General features: G+C 35.8%; 2 protein-coding genes across 7 annotated transcripts in view; one reads left to right on the top strand and one right to left on the bottom strand.

Moving 5' to 3' along the window:
- Positions 1-1,005, bottom strand: part of LOC127882339 (prolyl 3-hydroxylase 1-like) — a 43,729-nt gene extending 42,724 nt beyond the window's left edge. For 3 of the 4 annotated variants that reach the window (XM_052430945.1, XM_052430929.1, XM_052430919.1), the window contains exon 1: positions 1-1,005. In XM_052430945.1, the coding sequence (XP_052286905.1) occupies positions 1-387 (387 nt within the window). In that variant the 5' untranslated portion in view covers positions 388-1,005. The other variant, XM_052430936.1, reaches the window with a different exon arrangement.
- LOC127882434 (uncharacterized) lies at positions 981-23,511 on the top strand. Of its 3 annotated transcripts, XM_052431079.1 has the most exons (14): positions 981-1,124; positions 2,700-2,760; positions 3,905-4,058; positions 5,727-5,875; positions 6,942-7,121; positions 7,366-7,480; positions 8,242-8,434; positions 9,558-9,767; positions 10,387-10,541; positions 14,104-14,207; positions 14,424-14,641; positions 16,539-16,932; positions 19,616-19,822; positions 21,706-23,511. In XM_052431079.1, exons 2-13 carry the CDS (start codon positions 2,726-2,728, stop codon positions 19,773-19,775), a joined length of 2,067 nt encoding a protein of 688 aa, XP_052287039.1. In that variant the 5' UTR covers positions 981-1,124; positions 2,700-2,725; the 3' UTR covers positions 19,776-19,822; positions 21,706-23,511. The 3 variants fall into 3 exon arrangements, with proteins under 3 accessions (XP_052287039.1, XP_052287031.1, XP_052287046.1); XM_052431071.1 differs by having other exon boundaries at positions 19,616-23,511; XM_052431086.1 differs by having other exon boundaries at positions 14,424-14,623; positions 19,616-23,511.
- Positions 23,512-24,771: the final 1,260 nt, after the last annotated feature.

Genomic DNA, 24,771 nt, shown 5'->3' on the forward strand with positions numbered 1-24,771 from the left:
CTTAAAGTAACAAAAGGACATGTAGTTATATGGAGCTCTTTCTTCGAACTTCTTATTGACCGCAAACGATACTTCAAGCTCAGCACGGAAACCAAGCACCTTTTTTTTACATTTTCTTAGACAATTTCCCTCCACTAAAATATTACTAAATGATGGTGGTGCCTTCTTGTCCTTACATTTTAGTCTACAGTCGATCAATGTTCTTTTGTAAAAATGGTAATCATCTATTGCTTTTTGGAAGAGAGACGAACATTTATCCCACTTTCCATTCTTGTATGCGTCCATTCCGAGATCATATAGTTGTTCATAGCTCAAGGCAGAGTGTGATGACAGGCTATTGCAGTTTTCCAATACAAACAAAGACAATAACAACAAAACTTTCTCCATGATTAGTCTTTACACAGAAAATAATAATCAGTTTCTTCCTCAGACAGAATACATTAATGTAATAACCAAATGCAGTTAAATATTAAAACAATACGATTTTAGTAGCTAAACAAAAATTACAAATAACATTCATAGTCCACCTTTCTAAGTTTCTAGAATATTTTTGTTCACAACAGTTATCTTGCACTCAATTCATTCATGGCTCTTCTCTGTTTAAAATGGGATGTCAGACTTCCAGTAGTAACCCTATATTTAAAGTTCATAACCATTATATACATACATGAACAATGTTTCACACGATCACACAATGTCAATGATATCTAGATTTTTTTCTTTAGTGTTACTCTACCACAGGCACAGACTCAAACTTTCAAAGTCACTAGGCGACTAGCCACGTTTAATGTGAAAGTTTTATCACTTAAAAGTAATACCTCGTGCAAAAATGATTCAATTTATATATGACAATAGTTTTTTAATCACGAAATCGATATGTAAGAATATGTTGTGATAGTATTTTTTCTTAAACACAGCGTTCAATCTATTGGTCTCAGCATCAGCAGCCAACGTCAACTTTTTCGCAACTTTAGGTTATGTGTAGCTTCCGGTTGAACGGGAACCACTCTCTGCACATGCGCGCTACCGATGAAATTCCAATATGGCGAAAATGCGTCCGTTGCAACCAATATAAAAATGAAACACATTCTTCATTTGACACCAAATAGAAGAAAGAGCATATTGTACGTAGTATATCCTCCCTCAAAATATTGTTGTACCATGTAAATTGAGATTTTTTTATACTAAGATTTGTGTAAAATGAGGGTTCTATATCATTAATGGTTGTCATGGACTGGATAGTTATTCATTAATATTATCAAAATAATGATTAAACATAAAATGTCTCTCAAAAGGAAATGACCCGGTCGAATGTTCGTCGATACATCCTTTTGTATTTGTTAAATATGCACATTCATCGGAACTTATGTTCTGACATGCCATATTGTAATTGTGTTGTCACTTAAAGAAAATCTGTAAAAATCATAAGTCTTGTTTAAAGGGGCCTTTTCACAGATTTTGGCATTTTTTAACTTATTCATTAAATGCTTTATAACGATAAATGTAAGCATTGGATCGAAACAGCTCCAGTAAAAAATCAAGAATAAAATTTAAAAAAGGAAAAGAACATTGCCCGGTCCAGGTTTCGAACCAGTGACCCCTGGTGTCCTGCCAGAGTCCTGAAGTAAAAACGCTTTAGCCTACTGAGCTATTCCGCAGAGTACACGTACATGACGTATTTTATACCTTATATAAGCAATCTTCGTAGTTTCACAAAATTTAACGACAAAAACAGAACTCTCCAAATTATTCAATCGTTTCGCGTTGCAACGCTTTATAATTTTTAGGTTTTAAAATCGTCAAAAGATGCATATAATGGCTATATTAGACCATGGTAGATGTTCAGTATTACTGTTTCCTCACAAATATCATAACTAAAACGAAAATTTGAGAATCTGAAACAACTTTTTTCAATTTTGTCAATTTACCAAAGCGTGAAAAGATCCCTTTAACAGATAATTCCCAGGTCAACTTCAAGAAACAATCATGTGTCTTTTAGTGTCTGGTGTTATGTACCTTATTAATTGTAACATGGTTCCGTGTCTCAAGTCATAAATTGTCAGAAGATACAATTTATCAGGCAATCAAACCTTCGAACACTGGATCAATTTGGGCCAGTGCATAACAGCTAAACCATGGATCTTCTTTATGCAGTATTGTATCCCTCACATGTATAATTTACATCAGCATGTCATACAGACATTTTTGGTGACTATACATGCTATATAGAGAATATTATGAATAAGTATCAACTGAAGTATTGTGCCATATACTGGTAGTATGATTTAGAACATTAATGTTTATGTAATGACGGGACGATTGAACTTTACCGGTAAGTAAAAACTAATGGAAAAGCTTATAATTTTATCGGTGTTTAGCGCGCAACACCAAACACCTAACGAAACACCCAATAATCCTTATTATCCTGTATATTTCCCTAGTATCGGCGGCTACTGTCCCAAAATCCCCGCTTTGTCAATAGTGGTAAATAACTGCGTACCGGTAAAGTTCAATCTAGCCGTAATTACTAGGCTGAATTTCATGCTTGTTTAAGTTCTTTATTTTTTGCATGTATTGAAATATGGAATATATGAAAAAATTATTATTAACATGGTCACTATTTTAGCTATGTATCATTAGATATAACATATTATACCTTACAAGGTATTTTCTTATTTCTTATAATATATATGTTTCAGGTAAAAACAAAGAATTGATTGACCAAATGGCGCTGGCTCAAGAAACGAGGCTTCAACAAAAGTTTGTTATACATTATTTTATTACAAATTAAATAATCATTGAACAACACAAAAAGGGATTTTTTATGCCCCCGGATCGAAAGATCGGGGGTATATTGTTTTTGGCCTGTCTGTCTGTCCGTCTGTCATTCATTCATTCATTGTGTGTGTTCCAAAACTTTAACCTTGGTTAAAGTTTGATAACTTTTGCAATATTGAAGATAGCAACTTTATATTTGGCATGCATGTGTATCTCATGAAGCTGCACATTTTGAGTAGTGAAAAGTCAAGGTCAAGGTCATTCTTCAAGGTCGAAGGTCAAATATAATTGTATTTTTCTTTCCAAAAACTTAAACCTTCATTAAAGTTTGGTCATAACTTGTTGAATATTGAAGATAGCAACTTGATATTTGGCATGCATGTGTATCTCATGGTGCTGCACATTTTGAGTGGTGAAAGGTCAAGGTCATCCTTCAAGGTCAAAGGTCAAATTTATGGCTTCAAAGCAGTGCAATAGGGGGCATTGTGTTTCTGACAAACGCATCTCTTATTTTAGTGTTTTTTTAAACATTAACTGGCATACATATATGCTTTCAGCAATTTTTTTTACTGCTAAATTAAGCCGAGCCTGCCAAGGTAAAGTGTTAGATAATAGAAAAACTTAATCAACTGACTTCCATTATGTGATCAAAATAAAAAGTTGTTCTTAACTCAACAGAAACAATAAATTAAACACACAAAAAAACAACACTCTTAAAGCTTACCGGAGCAGGAGAAAAGAAAAAATGGCTAAACGTAACCAGCATAAAACCAGAACAGCCTGCGAGTAACTCGCAGTCTGTTCAGGTTTTATGCTCTTTGCTGCTCATCAGTATCATAGGTTTGTAAATTAATGCTTCAAAACTTGAATCTAGTAAGATATTTCTCAAATTAAATTGGATTTTCTTAGGGACTATACTTGTCAAAGTGTAAATCTGAGTGATAAAGGGTTAAAGATCAACTAAGCGCGGCTAATCAAGGACAACACTTTCCGATTCAACTGGATTTTGGTCAATGAAGAATTTTCATTTTATTAATCAAAAATACAGTGAAAGCTGAAAATGTTGTCCTTGATTAGCCTTTGTAGACTGCACAGGCTAATCTGGGCTAGGCTGATATGTTTACAGTTTGAAGATGGAGCCGGGTATAGAGCGTCCCCAGAGCGCCCTCTCCCGAGGCGTCCAGATCACAGAGTTTAAGGACTCTCGTATCAATCCAGAACCCATTGTGATTGAAGAGACAGATTTATTGTTGGAACAGTTCCTCTCTCCAAGAAAACTGGTAATTTGAATCATTATTTTAGAGTTGTTGGTGACTTTCTTTTAACTGCTCAGATTTATTTCCTTGAACCGTCTCTTTTTCATATTAAACAGATATTGTAATTATTCTAAGTTTTCGGACACCCCCCTTTTAAGGCAAAATAATTATTTTTCATGACTATATTTTCAGACGTACTGGTTTTGTCCATAATTAATGACTCCAATTTTTTGGACAGTATATTTTACAGCGCTATTTTACTAGATGTATGTCCTGTTTTCGCTTATCTGGTATCCTCCGGTCATGGAGTTTTACAATTGGGTTAAGGTCATAAAACCATGCAAAGAATGCCCTGGGGGCAATGGTCCATAACAATTGCGTTATTGGGTAGATTACCATGTATACTGGTAATAAACAATGGTTTCACCCAACAGCATTTGAAATGATATCGTATTCAGGAAGCAATATGGTTGTTTGTTTTATAACGTTTTATATACCATTTCATGTAAGGGATTGCAAATAAGTGAAGTTGCATTTTATTTAAAGCAGAGAAAGGAGAGTACAACACAATATAATTATTGCACATTTATTAATTGGTTTTATTTCAATAAAATAGTTGAGAAACACACAAAATATCGCCCTATTGGTGCAAAAAGGTACCAATTGGGCGATATTTTGTGTGTTTCTCAACTATTTTATTGAAATAAAACCAATTAATAAATGTATATATATCTCTAAATTTTCTGACACTTACTTTTTGAATATTTTTGTTATCTAAATTTTCGGACACAATTTAAAAAAAAAAATTTAGTTTCTGAAAAGTACAGTAATTTGAGCTAAAATTGGTTTTGATTGTTTACTAAGCTCATTGCTGGGCCCTTTCTGGCTGAAATTCTCTTCATGTAATAAGACCTCTATCAAAAATGGTGCACAATGGTCGATTTTTGTAGATTATTTACAACACCTATTTATGTTCTTAAAACCTGACAGATCCGATTCTGGAAATGTTTAATTGTTTATTTGCATACAATTTGGACAGAAATTGATTGTAGCCAAGTTGTTTAACAACTAATGGAGTTATCGCTTTTAAATATCGAAAAGTAGCCCATTTATCTTCTCTGTCTGTTTATGTCTCAACTGTTTATATGTTATCGCTGCAGAATTACAAGGAATCTTGTTAGCATAAAATGTTTTGGTCATTATGACAATCAATCAAAAATAGGCCATGACCTATTAAGTAATGCTTATGGTTTGCGCTCTGTGCGTCTGTCAGTCTGTCTGTCACACTTTTCTGGATCCTGCGATAACTTTAAAAGTTCTTAATATTTGTTCATGAAACTTGAAACATGGTTAGATGGCAATAAGGACATTATGCACGTCATTTCATTTTGTTCCTATGTCAAAAATTATGGTTGCTATGGCAACAAATATATAAAAAATCATTTTATAGTGGAGCCTGTAGGGGACATATATTGCTTTGCAATAGGCTTGTTAAATATGCTTTTTTAGAAATATTTAAATGTCCCTGTGCGGAACGGATATTATTTCAGATCTTAATACTAATATCGTTTTGATGAATATATCCCAACAGGAACTTTATTGGAAGCAGAGCTATGGCTCCTGATTCATGTGACAGGTCTTGTATTCTGAGGGCGTCATATCTGTGTTACATACCAGATCTTTTGTTTTCAGATGTTACTCACAGGTGTTGATAATCTGGATGACATAAGGCACCTGGAAATGAAAGTGAACACTTCTTCCACTAGCTTGGGAAACTTTGGTCAGTTGTTGCAAAATCTTCAACAGCTTAAAGTTTCCAATAGCAACATACCAAGAATAAGGTAACTGCATATAAAGAACTGATAGATTTGTGAAAAAATTATGTTATGTTTCTGTTGTGCCATCTCAATATTTGGTTAATGGTTGCTCTCACAACAGCTATAAGTAGGGTAGAAACAATACTTGGTGTGTTTTGAGAAAGGCCAAAACTTTCTGTGGCAAAAAATATCTTATTGCTTGAGCATTCTTCTTATTTTATAATATTGCATAGGGTTGTATGAATTCAAAGTTGTAGTCAGATTTTTTATCCCCCGCCATCGGCGGAGCGATATTGTTTTGGCCTTGTCCGTCCTTCCGTCCATCCGTCTTTCCGTCCGTTCGTCCGGCACTTTTGTGTCCGGAGCCATATCTTGGAAGTGCTTTGGCGGATTTCATTGAAGCTTGGTATGAGTATATATATGGATAATCGGATGATGCAGGCCAAATGGAATTGTACACCATTGGATAATAATGGAGTTATAGCCCTTTGTATCTTGAAAAAATGCTTTTTTGTGTCCGGAACCATATCTTGGAAGTGCTTTGGGGGATTTCATTGAAACTTGGTATGAGTATATATATGGATAAGAGGATGATGCAGGCCAAATGGCATTGTACACCATTGGATAATAACGAAGTTATGGCCCTTTGTATTTTGAAAAATGCTTTTTTGTGTGTGCGGAGCCATATCTTTGAAGTGCTTTGACGGACTTCATTGAAATTTGGTATGAGTATATAAATGGATGAGAGGATGATGCACGTTGGCGTTGTCCATCTGTCCAGAAATATTTGTGTCCAGAAGTATATTGGCAGGGGATATCAATTCAACGAATTTGCTTGTTGGTCAAGCTATCTATATTTTAACCATTTGCTTAGTCAGTGAATGGCTCAGCAATCTTTGTTGGTTCAGTAATATCTACAGCGAGACCATGTATCACCTTTTATGTTTATATTTATTTGATTGTTTATTTTAGGGATTGTACAGTATATAAAAAGGAAGAAGTAAATTAATTGTTTACATAGCTTGTCTAAAAATCAAGATAGTATTCAGTGTATAATAATATAACCAGGATTTTGCCTGTTTTATTGCAGAGACTTAGGTTCATCGCTGCGTAGCTTAAATGTACTTTGGGCATCCAGATGTGGATTATTAGAAATGGACGGAATCTCATCAATGTGTAATTTACGAGAACTCTACCTTTCATACAATGAAATCAATGACATCAGTCCTGTCAGCATGCTGGAAAATATTGAAATATTGGATGTAGAAGGGTATGTTTTTATTTGTTTAGCATTTTAATGAATGATTAAACTCTTGTTTGGGGAGTTGACATATTCCATTTCTTACCATTTGTCCCCTACATTTGCTTATTTCCTTACATGGTTTGGAAAATCTCCTCTTTATGCATAAGCTTACTTTGATAAAGAAGAACAAATCTGGCCTTATTTCTTAAAAAAAATATTTCGATATAAGGAGACTACTGAATGTGTCATAATAGATTTTTTTTCATTGCAGGAACAACCTTGATGACATCATCCAAGTTCAGTACTTGTCTATCTGTAGTAAGCTCACCAACCTGACCTTGGATGGTAACCCCCTGTGCAATCAGCCAACTCCTGGAGAGGAACTTGTAAGGCCCTTTATGTAAAAGGGACTTTGTAAGGCCGATTATATAATATAGAATGGCTATTGATAGCAAGGTTTTATCTGCATGTGTGCAAAGAAGGGTTGATGTGCCATTCTGACTTTTATTCAACATAAATAAACTAGTGCTTGTTGATAAAGATAATTGTGAATGTATCACATATATCTTGATTACGGAACTGCTTTCAGCTTATTTTTAAATTAAAAACATGATTTAATGTTAAACATCTTTATGAGGCATTATTGTCACGAGTAAATATAGGCTTAATGCATTTTCGTTTAGTGTGGTCCCAGATAAGTAGTCAGCACAGGCTTATAAGAGACAAAACTTTCGTCTAAACTGGATTATTGTTTAGGAGAAACTTCCTTTACACAAAAAATCCATTAAAGCGGTTAGTGTTGTCCCTGACAAGCCTGTGCAGACTGCACAGGCTATTCTGGAACAACACTTAACCCTAATGCATTGAGCCCAGTTTTCATAGGCTCATATGGTGTCAGCCCAGCTATCAGGTGTTCAGTGGCCACCATTCTCGTAAGATTCTCTTAAGACACTATGTACTGATTCTACTTAGGGAACAAACTTGGGAGTGTCACAATAATAATTATGAACCAAGTGAAACCCCATGTACCCCAATTGGAGAAAATGTATGATAGCACATGGTCCTTTATTAATGATAAGTACATTTTCAATTCAATAAAGCTAAAATAACACTGATTGAATTAAGACAGTTTCCTGGCTATATCTAGGAGGACTATGACTATCGTCAGGCGGTTAAGAAAGCCATTCCCCATCTGCAGACTCTGGATGATGAGGTGCTCATAGAAGGTGTTGGCTCGTTTCTCAAGCACAATGTGTTCGATGCTGACTGGGCATATCTGGAGGAGCTGCAGAAAGACATGGACTTGCAAGACAAGGAAGACAGCGAGAGCATTCCCTCAGGTTGGCATGTCAGCCATTTGACAAGTTTTAAATTTTCAATCAAGGACTTTGCTCAAATGGCTACCTAAGTTGTTGGAGCCCTTGACATAAAATCCATAGATATGGATTTGATTCCTGGCCCAGTCAAATAGCTTGTGTAACGATTGGTCATAAAATATTCTTCCTGTACCTTCATTCATGTTTTTCCTTCTTTATAAAATACCTGTAACCCATGCTAAAGACATTGGACCTCTGACATTTTGGATAAAATTTTGTATTATTCCCAACCTTATGTCCAACCAAAAATGAAGTGTGTAAAAATTAGTTTGGGTTAAAAATGAAAAAAACAACTAGGGAAAATAAAATGGACTAGTTTATATTTATTTCACTTCTGTAGAGTATTTAACTTAAAAAAAGAAAGATTTTACCAGCTATTTGAACTTGCTATCTTCACTCCAAAGTTTATAAAAGGTATTTTCTATTTAAGAAAAACAAGGTCTGGTAAAAGCTTGTGAGGTCCGCTCAATTTTAAAAGTTATCAGACCTCTTGTCTGGTAAGATTACTTTGTTTTATTTTTCACATGGTTTGATATCTTTAACACCATTCCCAAATTTAGGAAAACTTTAAAAAATGCTCTTACAATCTAAAATCTTCAAAAAACAGAAGGACATTTACGTCTTTTTCTTTCCAAAACCACATTATCTGCATATAGACACATAAAATGAGCACTCATTTCTGTTACTTTCTCTAAATGGGCAAAAAAATGCTGATCCCATTTTCAAGTAGGTTTTTAGCTCAGCATTGTTGGAGAAAACCCAAGGTATTGTCATAGCCAGCTTGTTGTGTCGTCCACCGTCTGACGTCCGCCGTCCTCGTCTCACTAAAACCTTAACATTGGCTCTAAATTCAATGTGTTTCCACCTACAACTTTGAAACTTCATATGTACCGGTAGATGTACCTTGATGAGTTCTACATGCCACACCCATTTTGGGGGTCACTAGGTCAAAGGTCAAGGTCACTGTGACCTCTAAAAAAAAAAAAAAATCTGACAAGCATTCATTTATTCAAAACTGCACCTGTAGTCAAGCGTGGTACCCGTTATGCGGTGCTCTTGTTTACATCTGTAACATAATCATCTGCAGATTCTAGTCGACCGGCCAGTGGTCAAAGACCCAGTACAGCTGCACTAAAACCAAATGTCGGGTACCGGCCAGGTTCGGCCCTACGGCCCTCCTCAGGGTTCAGGCCCCTAACTGCTGGACGGAGACCGGCCTCTACTGGGAACCGCCCAGCAACAGCCCTGGGTGTGAGACCCAGTTCAGGGTCTGGAAGACCTGGCTCTAGCAATAAAGGTAAAGCAGTGTACTCAAGTTATGTCAGGTCCCGTTGGTGTAGTGGATGAGGTGTCCACCTTGCAATCGGGAGTACGTGGGTTCGCTCCCTACTCAGGAAGCGTTCTTATTATCTCCTCCATAGACACCAAGTACTGGTTCTTCCCAGGAAACGGACTTGACAGTGTCCATATCTGCCTATAAAAGGCCTTCCTGTAATAGTCAGCAATTTACTGTAGATAGTATGAAGTAGAAGTAGAAGTTCATGAACTTTTAGAGCCATCAACTGCCTATGTTGTACCGGGACTTTATCTTTTAACACTTGTTATAACCTATGTGAAATTATATTGCTGTTTATTTGTACTGGTATAAAAACATATTATTATTATTGTTATGTATGTCATACTAATGGAAAGTTTCAGAAATGTAAATCATAATATATAATAACGTCTTTGTATAAAGTTATATTACGTTATATTAAACAATAGTGAAAGCTTGTGTTGTGGAAAATTATTAATCACTTTTAGAACTGTTTGTTAAATTCCACTAAAAGTCTATGAGTTGTATCTTATTTTCACAAGTATGCTACACATTATTATAACTTCAATTGAACAATTCTATTCTGATAAAACTTTCTTAGCTAAAAATCCAGAGACTGGGGATGGTAGTGACCTCACATTGGGCCGGGTTATCTGTGGGAACCCATCCAAGGCCCTGTTGTCAAGGAGACGACTGAACCCAGATGCATCAGGGGAACTTGGCAACGACCAGCCAGAAATCAAGTTTGAACCCAAAGTAATTAACAAGCATTCAAACCTTAGATTGCATATTTTGTAGTATTAATTAAAGAGATCTTCAACTTTGTCCGCAGTGGTTAATGTACAGTCTGTTCTTTATGTTTTACTATACAAGTGGATTTTTTTTAAGCATGTGCATTTATCAATTTATACCTTTTCACAAAAGATGTATTAATCAGGACATCCAAAGGTCAAATTGATAATGTCAGTGTTTCTGTACATACAATTATTTTCTGTATCTAATTTTTCAATTGCCTGTAATAATGGTATGCCAAAATGCAGTATTGTAGCAAAAAGATGGTGGTGTCTCAATTATCATTAGAGTAGGCTATCAAAGTCATGCTTTTTATGTATATAAAGATTGTTTTTCATTTAACCTTTCCCACTCAGAAGCAAAGTAAAAATGGCTATGTGCAAACAGCATAAAACCAGAACGGCCTGCGAGTAACTTGCAGTCTGTTCAGGATTTATGCTGTTGGCTGCTCATCAGTATCTAATGTTTGGAAATGAAGCCTTTCAAACTCGAATTTAGGAAGAAAGTTCTTAAATTAAATTTAACTTTTACTATGAGTTACATCATCATTTTGGTGATGAAATTATAGTCTGGCTAGAATTATATGAGCAACTGTGTGTGTAGGTATGGACAAAATTCAAGAAGGTAATATTTCAATAAATCCTTTTAAATTTATGACCACTTTGTGTGCCTCCTTTACAATAAGCTTTGTCACTGGATGAAGCATAGTGTACTGCAGCCTCGTATTATTGTAATTTAAAAAAATGCACATTTGCTGTTTGACTCCAAATTTGTGTGGTTATTTTTTTGCTCGGCTGTTTTCGGAGAAAACCCGAGGTATTGTCATAGCCTCCTCGCCGTCCGCCGTCATGCTGAAACCTTTACATTGGCTCAAAATTGAAGTGCTTCCACCTACAACTTTGAAACTTCATATGTACATGCACCTTGATGAGTTCTACACGCCACACCCATTTTTGGGTCGCTAGGTCAAAGGTCAAGGTCACTGTGACCTCTAATATAAAACTTTAACTTTGCCTCTAACATCATAGTGCTGCCACCTACAACTTTGAAACTTCATATGTACATGCACCTTGATGACTTTTACATGCCACACCCGTTTTTGGGTCACTAGGTCAAAGGTCAAGGTCACTGTGACCTCTAATAAAAATCTTTGACTTTGCCTCTAACATCATAGTGCTTCCACCTACAACTTTGAAACTTCATATGTACATGCACCTTGATGAGTTCTACACACCACACCCATTTTGGGTCACTAGGTCAAAGGTCAAGGTCACTGTGACCTCTAGTATAGAACTTTAACTTTGCCTCTAACATCACAGTGCTTCCACCTACAACTTTGAAACTTCATATGTACATGCACCTTTATGAGTTCTACAAGCCACACCCATTTTGGGGTCACTAGGTCAAAGGTCAAGGTCACTGACCTCTAATATAAAACTTGAACTTGGCCTCTAACATCATAGTGCTTCCACCTACAACTTTGAAACTTCATATGTACATGCACCTTGATGACTTCTACATGCCACACCCATTTTGGATCTTTAGGTCAAAGGTCAAGGTCACTGTAACCTCTATAAAAAAAAAAAAGTAATTTCTGACGAGCTTTCGAAGCCAAGCGTGGCACCCATTATGCGGTGCTCTTGTTAAGTTATTGTCACATTTCACAATGTGGTGTAGCACTTCCTGATTTTGTCTGACATTTTAATAGTCTGTGTCAGTATTTACATGCATTTCAAATAAAACCAGATACCATGAAGAATTTTATTTTTGAATAATAAATCAAGTCATGCAAAAATTGCATAATGCTTATATTTGTAAATATATAGTATTAAAAATATATGGATTTTGGGCAAAAGAGATTTTTTTATTTATTTTCTTCACATGTTGAGAAAAGATTCTAACTTGCGCTTTCTTAAACTGCTTTTTTTAGAAATGGTTGGTTAATCATTAGCTATTATCTTGCTCCCAACGGAACTGTTTTTTGCAGGTTACAAAAATATAGAAATTAAAAGAAGTCTTTCTAGTAGAAAAAATTACAGTTACTTAGTACAAAAACCTTTTGGGTGTTAACTTTTCACTTGGTGAACTAGATTTCAGTGCATTTTATTGATACTTATGTTGATCTCAGGATCAAATATCCAGATAAACTAACTTAACATATTTATGCCCCAAGGACAGCTGACTTGTCATACTGTCGGTCAGTTGGTCAACTGATTGTGTCTCTGTGACTTGAGTATGCACAGACTAATCAGTGACGACACTTTCCGCCTTAACTGCATTTTTACTGAGAAGAGACTTTCTTTAAATGTAAAATGCAATAAAAGCGGAAAGTGAATGAACATTTTGCAAGATAACATGTGCACTTTTTGTAAAGAAAATTAGGAAACTATAAAACATCTGTTTGGGATTGCTGTTTTACAGAGAGAATTGTGCATTATGTTGTTGAATTTTTAAGTTCACATAATGTGCAAAAACACTCAGAAATAAGTTGTAAAACAATGATATTGGAAAGTACAAAAAGTAATATGATAGATATAAATATTCTTATGCTAGAATTGAAGAAATATATATACATGTACCTATGTCAGAGAAAGGGGATGATTCCATCCATACAAGGGCTAACAATTAGCATGACTATGACTTTGTCTTTTAAAATCCAAAACAATGTTAAGTGACATGAAACAGAACTACAGTCTTGGACAATTGTAAGTTTGTTTGCTTAACCAATATCATAATATGAATATTATTTATCCTTTAAAAACTCCACAATCAACCATTTAAAAGTACTTAAATTATCACTTGTCCGATGCTTTTTATACTTCCACAATGAAAATAGCTTAACATAACACTACATTTGCTCTTCATTTTTTTATAATATACTTTATTTGCTGTTTTAAGATTTTTAAACATTTGTAAATTATATAGTGTATATGTATGTATAAGGATATTATATTCTAACAATTGATTACAACACTGTTTACTGTTTACTCATACTAACACACAAATGTATGTACAGTATGGAGCAGGATGACCTCGACCTGCACATACCTATGGACGAGAAAAAATAAATAAAATAAAAATAAAAGCGGAAAGTGTCGTCCCTGATTAGCTTGTGCGGACTGCACAGGCTAATCTGGGAAGAGACTTTGCGCACATGCATTAAACCCCCTTTTACAGAGTACGGCCCATAGGAATTTAAAATTGCTTAATATTGTAGCCTTGCTCTGGGAAACAGAGATGAATGCGTGTGTTTAAAGTGTTGTCCCAGAGATGAATGCGTGTGTTTAAAGTGTTGTACCAGAGGCTAACACAGGCTTATCAGGGACAACACTTTTCACCTCAACTAGATTGTGGCTAAAAAGAGATTTCCTGTACACAAAATAAACCATAAAAGGGGAGAGTGTGGTCCCAGATTTGTCTTTGCGGACTGCACAGGCTAAGCTGGGATGATACTTTACTTACAAGAATTCAACCCAGTTTTTACAGTGGGAGGCTAATTTCTAAATTTGTTTGCATCACATTTCAGTTTCAGCACAAAGTGGAGCACACATATGACACATTGCCTGAAGAAGAGAGGGACAGGTCAGAAATTGTACAGGAACTTAAGGCATGGAAACAGCATCATGAACAGTGAGTTGTAGTGAAATTTGAGGGGGTTAAAGGTGTTATTGAATTATTATTTTTATAATCCAAGCTTAATGGTGCCAGATTGTTAAAAAAAATACAAGTTGAGATTAACATTTCATTTGAGTTTCATGATAAATACAATTTAATATGTTGGTTATTTTGTTTGTTTGACAATCTTTACTCGTACTTAATTTAACTGTAATGCATGTCAATTTTCAGGCGAATGGAAAAGATTCGTGACAGTAAAGCTCCACAGGTTCTGCGTATCAACCACGACGCTGCAGACGATGCTGTCAGTCTCTCTGGGGACTCAGAGGTGGAGTCTGACGAGGAGATCACAACACTTCGTGACAGCGACAATGAACACATCAGCCGTGTGCAATCTGAAAACCTGACGCAGGAGGGGGATGACCAAAATTGTAAATTATTGCCTTCAGGTTTAGCATTATCTCTCTGTTATAAGCTAACATCAAAAGCTTATTTATGGACTTCCATGCTGTTTTCTTGAATAGCGCATGTTGCACATGATTGCTAGTTGTCTTTGTTATTTGAAGATATTAGCTGCTAGCTGGTAATTTTATGCCCTCGGAGGAGGGCATATAGTGATCGGACCGTCCGTCTGTCTGTCCTTCCGTCACACTTTGCGTTTAGGTTTCGCGTTTAGGTTTCGAAAAATGCTCATAAGTCTTATGTCGCTTCAGATAGCAACTTTATATTTGGTATGCATGTGTATCTCATGAAGCTGCACATTTAGAGTGGTGAAAGGTCAAGGTCAAAGGTCAAATATATGACTTCAAAGCGGCACAGAAGGGGGCATTGTGTTTCTGACAAACACATCTCTTTTTTTGTTTAATGCCCCCGGATCGATAGATCAGGGGTATATTGTTTTTGTCCTGTCTGTCTGTCTGTCTGTCTGTCGGTCGGTCGGTCTGTCTATCATGTCTGTCTGTCTGTCTGTCTGTCTGTCTGTCTGTCTGTCTGTCTGTCTGTCTGTCTGTCTGTCTGTCTGTCTGTCTGTCTGTCTGTCTGTCTGTCTGTCTGTCTGTCTGTCTGTCTGTCTGTCTGTCTGTCTGTCTGCATGCCTGCCTGCCTGCCTGCCTGCCAGCCTGCCTGCCTGCCTGTCTGCCTGCCTGCCTGCCTGCCTGCCTGCCTGCATGCCTGCCTGCCTGCCTGCCTGTCTGTCTGTCCAAAACTTTAACCTTGTTTAAAGTGTGATTACTTTTGCATTATTTAACATACCAACTTGATATTTACCATGCATGTGTATCTCATGGAGCTTCTCATTTTGGGTGGTGAAAAGTCAAGGTTAAGGTCATCCTTCAAGGTCAAAGGTCAAATATCATTGTATTTTTCTTTCCTAAAACTTTAACTTTCGTTAAAGTTTTATCATAACTTTTTTAATATTGAACACAGCAACTTCATATTTGGCATGCATGTGTATTTCGTGGAGCTGCACATTTTGAGTGGTGAAAGGTCAAGATCATCCTTCAAGGTCAAAGGTCAAAAATATAAAAAAATATAATCATTTCTCCATTCAATTTCTTACTTACTTCTCGTGGAGCTGCATATTTTGAGTGGTGAAAGGTCAAGGTCAACCTTCAAGGTCAAAGGTCTAAATATAAAAAACATAAATTTTCATAACTTTTTTAATATTGAACACAGCAACTTAATATTTGGCATGCATGTGTATCTCGTGGAGCTGCACATTTTGAGTGATAAAAGGTCAAGGTCATCCTTCAAGGTCAAAGGTCAAAAATCAAAAATAAATGTTTTTCATTTCTCCATTCAATCTCTTACTTACTTCTCGTGGAGCTGCACATTTTAAGTGGTGAAAGGTCAAGGTCAACCTTCAAGGTCAAAGGTCAAAAAATAAAAAACATCATTTTTCATAACTTTTTATGCCCCCGGATCGAATGATTGGGGGCATATTGTTTTTAGCCTGTCTGTCTGTCATTCCGTCATTCTGTAATTCTGTCCCAAAACGTTAACCTTACAGTAAAAACTTTTGAAATATTGAACATAGCAACTTGATATTTGGCATGCATGTGAATATCATGGAGCTGCACATTTTGAGTGGTGAAAGGTCAAGGTCATCCTTCAAGGTAAAAAAAAAAAAAGCAACGCATTAGGGGGCATTGTGTTTCTGACAAACACATTTCTTGTTCATCAACTTAATTGTTATAAAGCTTTTGCTACAGGGAGGTTATGAATACTGCAAAACAAAAGAAAAATACTATGTTTTAAAAGTTCCGTACTTTAATATCTAATAAAATGCAAAGTTTAAATGGGTTTTCATTGCACATTGCAATTTTCATGGAGTTTCTTACATTTCAGTATCAAGTTTTGTACCAGTTTTCCCCGAACAACCAGTTGACATCTTGGACATAACAAGTTCTAAAATAATAACAGACTCTACAAAACGAAAACCGTCATGTGATGATGGAAGTGACTCTCTTTTAAAAGCAAGTTTAGATAACTCGTTAAAAATATCCAACATTACACAACGACAAAGAGCAGTGATTCCCCCTCCCAGCCAGAGAGACATTGTCCGGAGACATATAGACACTAGCAGTCAGGCATTGGCTCAGGCCCCATTGGGCAGTTTATTGAGGTCAGCGCCTGTTCCAATTCGTACCGAGTCACGAGGAAGTAATGGAATACGAGTCAACTCGACTGGTCTGCCTCCCCCACCCACATCTGTGGTCCCTGTGATCAGTCGATTGAAAAGGTAAGTGCATACAGTTTGTGCTATTTTGTAACTGGTGTAACTTGGGAAACATATTTCATCCAAAATAGTTTCAAGTTTTTTATTCAGTCCACTCTACCTGTACATCTTCACTTTATTGGCTCTTAATGATTTAATGAGTAATGTGTTCCTTCAATATGTTTAAGGTGTTGCAAAAATACTTACCATACATGAGTGCCTGTAAAATTCCACACAAAATACATCGAATATCAATAATTTTCTGTCATTAAAATTAGAATCTTACAGGCAATTACAGAATGGATTCTCATTTATAGATAATAAAGCCATGTGAACACGCTTTCACAACAATATCCGCTATAACAAAACTTATTTATCACCAATTTTGAAAATTCTCCTAAACCTTCAGCTAATTTTACTTTTTATGCCCCCCTTCGAAGAAGAGGGGGTATATTGCTTTGCTCATGTCGGTAGGTCGGTCAGTAGGTCGCTCGGTCGGTAGGTCGCTCGGTCGGTCGGTATGTCGGTTGTCCACCAGGTGGTTGTCGTATGATAACTCAAGAACGCATATGCCTAGGATCATGAAACTTCATAGGTAGATTGATCATGACTTGCAGATGACCCCTATCGATTTTGAGGTCACTAGGTCAAAGGTCAAGGTCACGGTGACCCGAAATAGTAAATTGGTTTCCGGATGATAACTCAAGAACGCATACGCCTAGGATCATGAAACTTCATGGGTAGATTGATCATGACTTGCAGATGACCCCTATTGATTTTGAGGTCACTAGGTCAAAGGTCAAGGTCACGGTGACCCGAAATAGTAAAATGGTTTCCGGATGATAACTCAAGAATGCATATGCCTAGGATCATGAAACTTCATGGGTAGATTGATCATGACTTGCAGATGACCGCTACTGATTTTGAGGTCACTAGGTCAAAGGTCAAGGTCACGGTGACCCGAAATAGTAAAATGGTTTCCGGATGATAACTCAAGAATGCATACGCCTAGGATCATGAAACTTCATGGGTAGATTGATCATGACTCGCAGATGACCCCTATTGATTTTGAGGTCACTAGGTCAAAGGTCAAGGTCACGGTGACCCGAAATAGTAAAATGGTTTCCGGATGATAACTCAAGAACGCATACGCCTAGGATCATGAAACTTCATGGGTAGATTGATCAAGACTCGCAGATGACCCCTATTGATTTTGAGGTCACAAGGTCAAAGGTCACGGTGACCTGAAATAGTAAAATGATTTTCGGATGATAACTCAAGAACGCTTTTGCCTAGGATCATGACACTTCATAGGTACATTGATCGTGACTCGCAGATGACCCCTATTGATTTTCAGGTCACTAGTTTATTCTGTTTTCACACTGTCCAGTAAAGAGACTTACAAATTGAATTTTTGACACATGTTCATTCATAATGATGTATAAGCCTTTGTTTCTGTGCCAGTAAATACTATGTTTATGGAAATGACGTGAGAATTCAACATTTAAAAAACCAATGTAATATGATATGTTATATTGTATGGCAACAGGACAGTTGTGATTTGCTGGGTCAATTCTATTTAGCTTGACCATCCAAGCGGTTGATAGCTTTGACAAACTGGTGGTCTGAAACATTGAGAAAATGTCACGATTCACTGACAATAAATCAAACATGTAATTCTTGCTACGCAACTTGCATTTAATTTTGTCAATTCAAATTATACATAAAAATATAATTAATTTTTAATCTGCTTGTTAATTGAAAAACAGCAACACAGTTTGTATGTATAAAACAATGTTAATACATAAATAGGATCAAGCATATTAAAATATCAACTTAGATTTAGTTTCCTTTACTGTACAGGATTTGTAAAGTTAGGTTAATATTTGTGTATTGAACAAAAATAACAACAGTGTAAAGAAAAGTTAATTTGGGGATGTTCTATCCAAACCCTGAGAGTTCAGATTTTCTCAAATGCCAAGTAAAGATTGTAAATTTCAACCCAATCCTCTGGTTAGTTTTCAGAGGCACATATAATTAACTTTTGAGCTTAGTGTCTCATTTGTACATGCATTACTGTATTAACTCCAAATCAACTAGTACAAGTGGTAGGCCAGTATTACATGGACTGGTGTTCACTGTTTACACAGTTTCACAACCCCATCTGATACTGGTCAGTATCTTGGCAAGTGGCCAAAGTTGGGAGTGGAATTAATGGTCTATTACATAACTGACTTCTGTGTGTGGTAAACACAGGATACTGGTCATGTGGTCAAGTTGCACTGGTATACATTTGCCCAATACACAACACTAGCCTTGGCTATTTTTAATCAGATTGCATTGCTATCTATGGTGGTCATTGACTAGGGGAGTTAACTGCTATAAATAACATGTTTCATTACCATTAATAAATAAAACATTACAAATTGTGTGCACGTTTCACATATTGTCAAATAAGTCAAAATGTGTGAAAGGAATCCAAAAAATCAAAGACTCAATCATATAATGGATATAATTGATTAGTATAGGTCCTGATTGGTTTTTGCACTTTTAATTGGATACATTTCACAGGTCATTGACATACAGTGACAAAAAACATATTCACACAATGGCTGTCACTACAACGGAGAGCCCATATGGGGGGCATGCATGTTTTACAAACAGCCCTTGTTTGAAGGGTATTTCAACATCGTGGTTTACTTTTCAGGGATGATCAAACCAGTCCATTGATTCGTAGCAGTTCCAATGACCGCCCAGTACCGCCGTTCCAGCGTCCTTCCACCGCTAGAGCTACCCTGGGTGTGCGCCGATCCCTTCCTGTTGTCCCCTCTTTACCATCAAAGCCTCCTGTGCCACCAAAGTCATGAGCCCAATGATACTAGAGGGCTGAATGGGAAGCAACAGGATCTTGGTGGTATTGCGTCTCGGCTTTTATCAGCTTCTCTTCTTGGCTAAAATATCCTAATTGTAGGAAAATTAAGTGAAAACTCTCAGCAATTTTTTAAGTAGACCAAAAGGATGCATCTCAAACTGAGAAATATTAAGAAAAAAACAACACAGTATAGTCTGTGGAAATAAACCCAAAGGATTGTACTACATGTATCCCATGTTTGTCAATCTGACAAATGGGAAGTTAAAGCTGTCAGTTTTGCTAAGAGGTGGTACTAGCTTAAGCATGTCAAACGGAATGACCGATCTTACAGACTGTGTGATTTAATGTCCACACTATGTGAATTATGATTGGGAGTTTTCACACTATGAACAAGAGAGAACATGACTTGCCTCAAGTGTTTGTAGGTGTTTAAGCTAGCTTTCTGTAACAATTTTTTAACAAAAAACAGGTTCACGTTTTGGTGCATTGTAAGTACCTGGCATTTGAAGTTCATGGATTGGTTGAATGATGAACTGCATATGGGCGAAACCTCCCCCCCCACCCCCCCTAAATCACACATGACAATTTGTTTTATATCGTCGCTGTCGTTCTCAAACCTCGTAGCTCCAAAATTTTCAAAATAGTTTTTTCTTCTTTTCCGAATATATTAAGTCTGGCGCCTGTTTTGTGCTATATCTCGTAGCTCTACGCCAATCAGAGCCCTTGAAAAAGCCACGTGACGAAATGTTATAGAATAATTGTTGGCTTTTTTCCCGGCGAACAGTCTTAGCGACTCCATTTCACCTATAGGTACGTCGTTTCTTTTGGACAAATTTGACAAAAACGTTTTTATTAAAAAAAAATTTGCAACTACGAGGTTTCCTATCAGGACGAATTGTCCTAGCTCATAAAAATGACAAAACTGTGGTGACAAAATATCGTAGCTACCATGTCTGACTGTCAGTATGACTTATCAGTATGACTTACGCGTCTACGGCTTATACCGTATTTTGCAGCTTCATTTGTTTGGTATTTTTACAGAATTTCAATTTCTTAAACATCGTTATAAAAAAATGAGACGTTTTTTTCTCTCTCCTGAAAAGTTGGCATTTTGTAGCTACGAGGTTTGAGAACGACAGCGACGATATGAAGTTTTTGTAATACATTATTATCTTTCTACATGCTAATTCCTACTTTTATTGTATCTGTGTCTTAAATGTAATGATATTTGACTGTGACATGTTTGTGTGAATATTCAACTGTGTGGTATTGCTGTACGTTTTATGTTGTCTGTAACTTCAGTGCTACTTGATTGACAATACAATGAGTTAATTTGATGTTATTAAAAAAAAAACATTCTTAAGTTATCATACTGTAAATCTTTGGTGTATAATAAATATAAATGAAATAGTTGTAATATATCAGTTATCTACATTTTGACTAAAAATATCTGTTATTGCATTATTCCTGTATTTACTGTTTTTTAAATTTATGAGTAAACCTGCAAGTCGAAATTTTACATACCATTACTATCATTTTCTGAAACAACACTGATTAATGTTTTCTTTTGTAATCATCTAAAGGTATAATTCACTATACAGTTAAATTAAAGCTTCAATTGTTGTTTTCCAGCTTATTGCTTAATAGAAATTTGCTACGGAAAGGCGCAAAACGATCTAAATTTTTGTTGGTAAGATGCAAGGAAATTGACGAGATAATAATGATTAACATGTAAACAATTCTGAGTTCATCCTCTGATGGCACACCAGTCAGGAGCATATAAAATATATTTTTTTTATTAATGAACATTCTAAGAATACTGGATTGATCATACTCGAGTAAAACATTTTGCAGCTTAGATCTACATTGTCTCTAAAGATAGAATATGTATTAAATACAAATGATGACAGATGTGTCTATTTTAGGGAAGGATCATGAGCGAAATAGCATGGTGCAGTGTCTACTTTTTGATTCCCCTCTCCTGCCCCTCTGTACTGACGAACATGGTATTGAAATGTTTTGACATTTAAGTAATTTTTAGCTGATATTTAATGCCAAGGAAAATACTATCGTCAAAAGAAAGCCTAAATTAAAACCGCTTTACTTAGAAATTCTTTGAATTTAGCCTATTATAATAAAATGACACCACATTGTTATAGCTCCCCCCCCCCAGTCTTTTTTGCAGCACTGTGTACTTTATGTGATCCTATTTCTTTCTGTCTGTTGGTATTTATGCTTGGTATGACTTGCATTCTTTTTATGTCCCACACCACTATAGTGGGGGACATATTGTTTTTGCCCTGTCTGTTGGTTGGTTGGTCTGTTGGTTTACGCCAACTTTAACATTTTGCAATAACTTTTGCTGTATTGAAGATAGCTACTTCATATTTGGCATGCATGTGTATCTCATGGAGCTGCACATTTTGAGTGGTGAAAGGTCAAGGTCATCCTTCAAGGTCAAAGGTCAAAAATACTAAGTCAAAGTGGCGCAGAAGGGGACAACGTGTTTCTGACAAACACATTTCTTGTTATTTGTTTGTGTATGTTTTACATAAATGGATGTGTTCATTCCAAGTCTTTAATCATGAAAAAGAAGAAAATTGTTACTTGTACTTTGTATTCACATTCATTTTTATTAAAAGTTAAGTGTCAGATTTATTTAATAAATAAAGTAGCCCTGCCATATAGATTTGTGATTTAATACTAGTGGCGTATGATCAGATGCAAACTTAGATGTGGTTTTGTTCACAGTATTATTGCATTTGTAGTTTGTAGTTTCACCATTTTCTTGTGAAGACTCAAAATCATTATTTTTATCACTGTTAAGGGCTATTGTTAAGTTTGATATAGATTTTATTGTCATTTGTATTCTGTGTTGCATTAAACACAATAAATACAAGACTGAATTCTGATTTTTTGTCTTAGATAAACATTTATTAGTGCAAGAGTATAGTTTTAATTGTGAGCAATATTTCTTCAATAACCTTTGTATGCAGCAGCAGTGTGCATTAAAAAAAAACACACTTGTTTGGAAATTCTGCTTTTAACAATCTTTGAATAGTAAAAGCCACACGTGTAAGAGCTAATTTACTCTATTAATAATCATTCATGTTGTGATACAAGATGAAAAAATTGAACTCACCAACTTCTGATATACAAAATTAAATTTAGACCCAATACCTATTTATGGGTGGTGTGAAGTAGATAGCCTTTAGTTTTAAAAAACTCACCTGTAATATTGCATGCTTGTGAAGACATTAAGCAAGCTTTTGATAAAACAGTGTGATGCTTTTTCTTAACATTTCTAAAAGAATGGCATGCTTTTTATCACATTTTACTTAGCCTTTAGATTGTCCTGTAGTGTCATTACAACAAAATATTACGTAACTAAGTTTGTTTGTCTTTAATGTCATATCTTGAACATATACACATATGAACTATTGTCTTGCTACTTTCGCTGTGATCTAGTGAAAGTGAGACTTAAAGAGATAAAATTATGTTATTGAATATTTTAGCAGTCAAAACTTTCTTCATAAACATTTGAAGAACTAATTCTGGTTTGAACTTGCCTACAAATTCTTTCGCTCACTGTGATGTCATGTACTCATTCTTTCTTTGTTATTTATATACATTAAGGAGTACTCTGTCCTGGTTCAACGGCTGGTTTCTATGTGCATCTTACAATATTTATTTGTGATACTTTTTATTGTAAATAAAGTTTATTTATGATCTGTCATGTCTGCATTGTTATCACTTCCTTACGTTAGTGTGACCATGTCAATACATTTATTTTAGTGCGAGCCCATTGAAAGTTTTCAGTAAATAAGACACACATAGGTCCATTTCCTGGGAGGAACCAACATTTGTTGTCTTAATCCTTTACCACTTTAAGATACATATTTTCAGGCATAGTAGTCCCTTAGAAAGTAAGATTTAAGACCTTTCTTTCTAGATTCAAGGTGTTAAGGCTTCATATCCAAACCTTAGATACCGATGAGCAGCAAACAGCATAAAACATGAAAGACTGCGAGTTACTCCTAGGCTATTCTGGTTTTATGCTGTTTGCAAGTCATTTTCACTTTGCTTCTTATGGCGAAAATGGTTAAGAAAAGATCTTGAGAATGCTGTTTGAGGGGGTAATAAACTCAGGACCTCATGGGCAGACACAATAACCAGTAAGCCACTGCGAGCTTATCACCTTGTTGCTTCATGCCGTTATAGAAGTTCATAGTAGTTATCAATAAACAACTATGGATTGAAAAAAAAAGTACATCAACAGACTGTTTGTTAATCATACAAATACTTTCACTGGTTGTTACACCATATTAGTGTCCAGGGGCAACGGTTGATGTGCAGAATAAAAGGAATAAATTATGCTCTGTTAACCTATTACTTGCACTTGTTTGTACTTCATTTTTCAACTAACTAGGTTTGATTTAGCTTTTTGTTTGCAAAGCACCATAGAATCACAGGGATTCAGAGTCTCTAATTTTCCTAATTTCATTGTTGTACACGAACTGCAGTGCTGGTATCGCCTGTTCACTGAAGAACATCATACTGGAACAAAGTTATTACCCGAACTTGTAAATATGTTAATTTCATAATTCATTTAAACTGTTTCCATGGATATGCTAGGTATCCAGTATATTTATGTACCGGTAGCTTGCAAATTCACATGCATGGCGATAGGTTCAATATTTGCCCAAATTTATATTTCATGTAATATATTTTACAACACCATCAACCAATCATATGCTTATCTGCTAACATGTTCATGGACAGTGTTGATTTGTTATCTTGAGGCCATCAGTCCACTTGATGCACAACATGATTGTTTACAGCAAGTACTTTGCCAAATAATCCTGGTGTAGTAATGCTAATAAGCCTTGCTCTAATAAACTAGGGCCTAAGGCATGTGCATAAAGTGCTGTCCCAGATTAGTCTGTGAAGTCCGCCCAGGCATGTTAGTGACAATACTTTCCACTTTTATG

Source organism: Dreissena polymorpha, chromosome 1, assembly GCF_020536995.1.
Source record: "Dreissena polymorpha isolate Duluth1 chromosome 1, UMN_Dpol_1.0, whole genome shotgun sequence".
NCBI lineage: Eukaryota > Metazoa > Mollusca > Bivalvia > Myida > Dreissenidae > Dreissena > Dreissena polymorpha.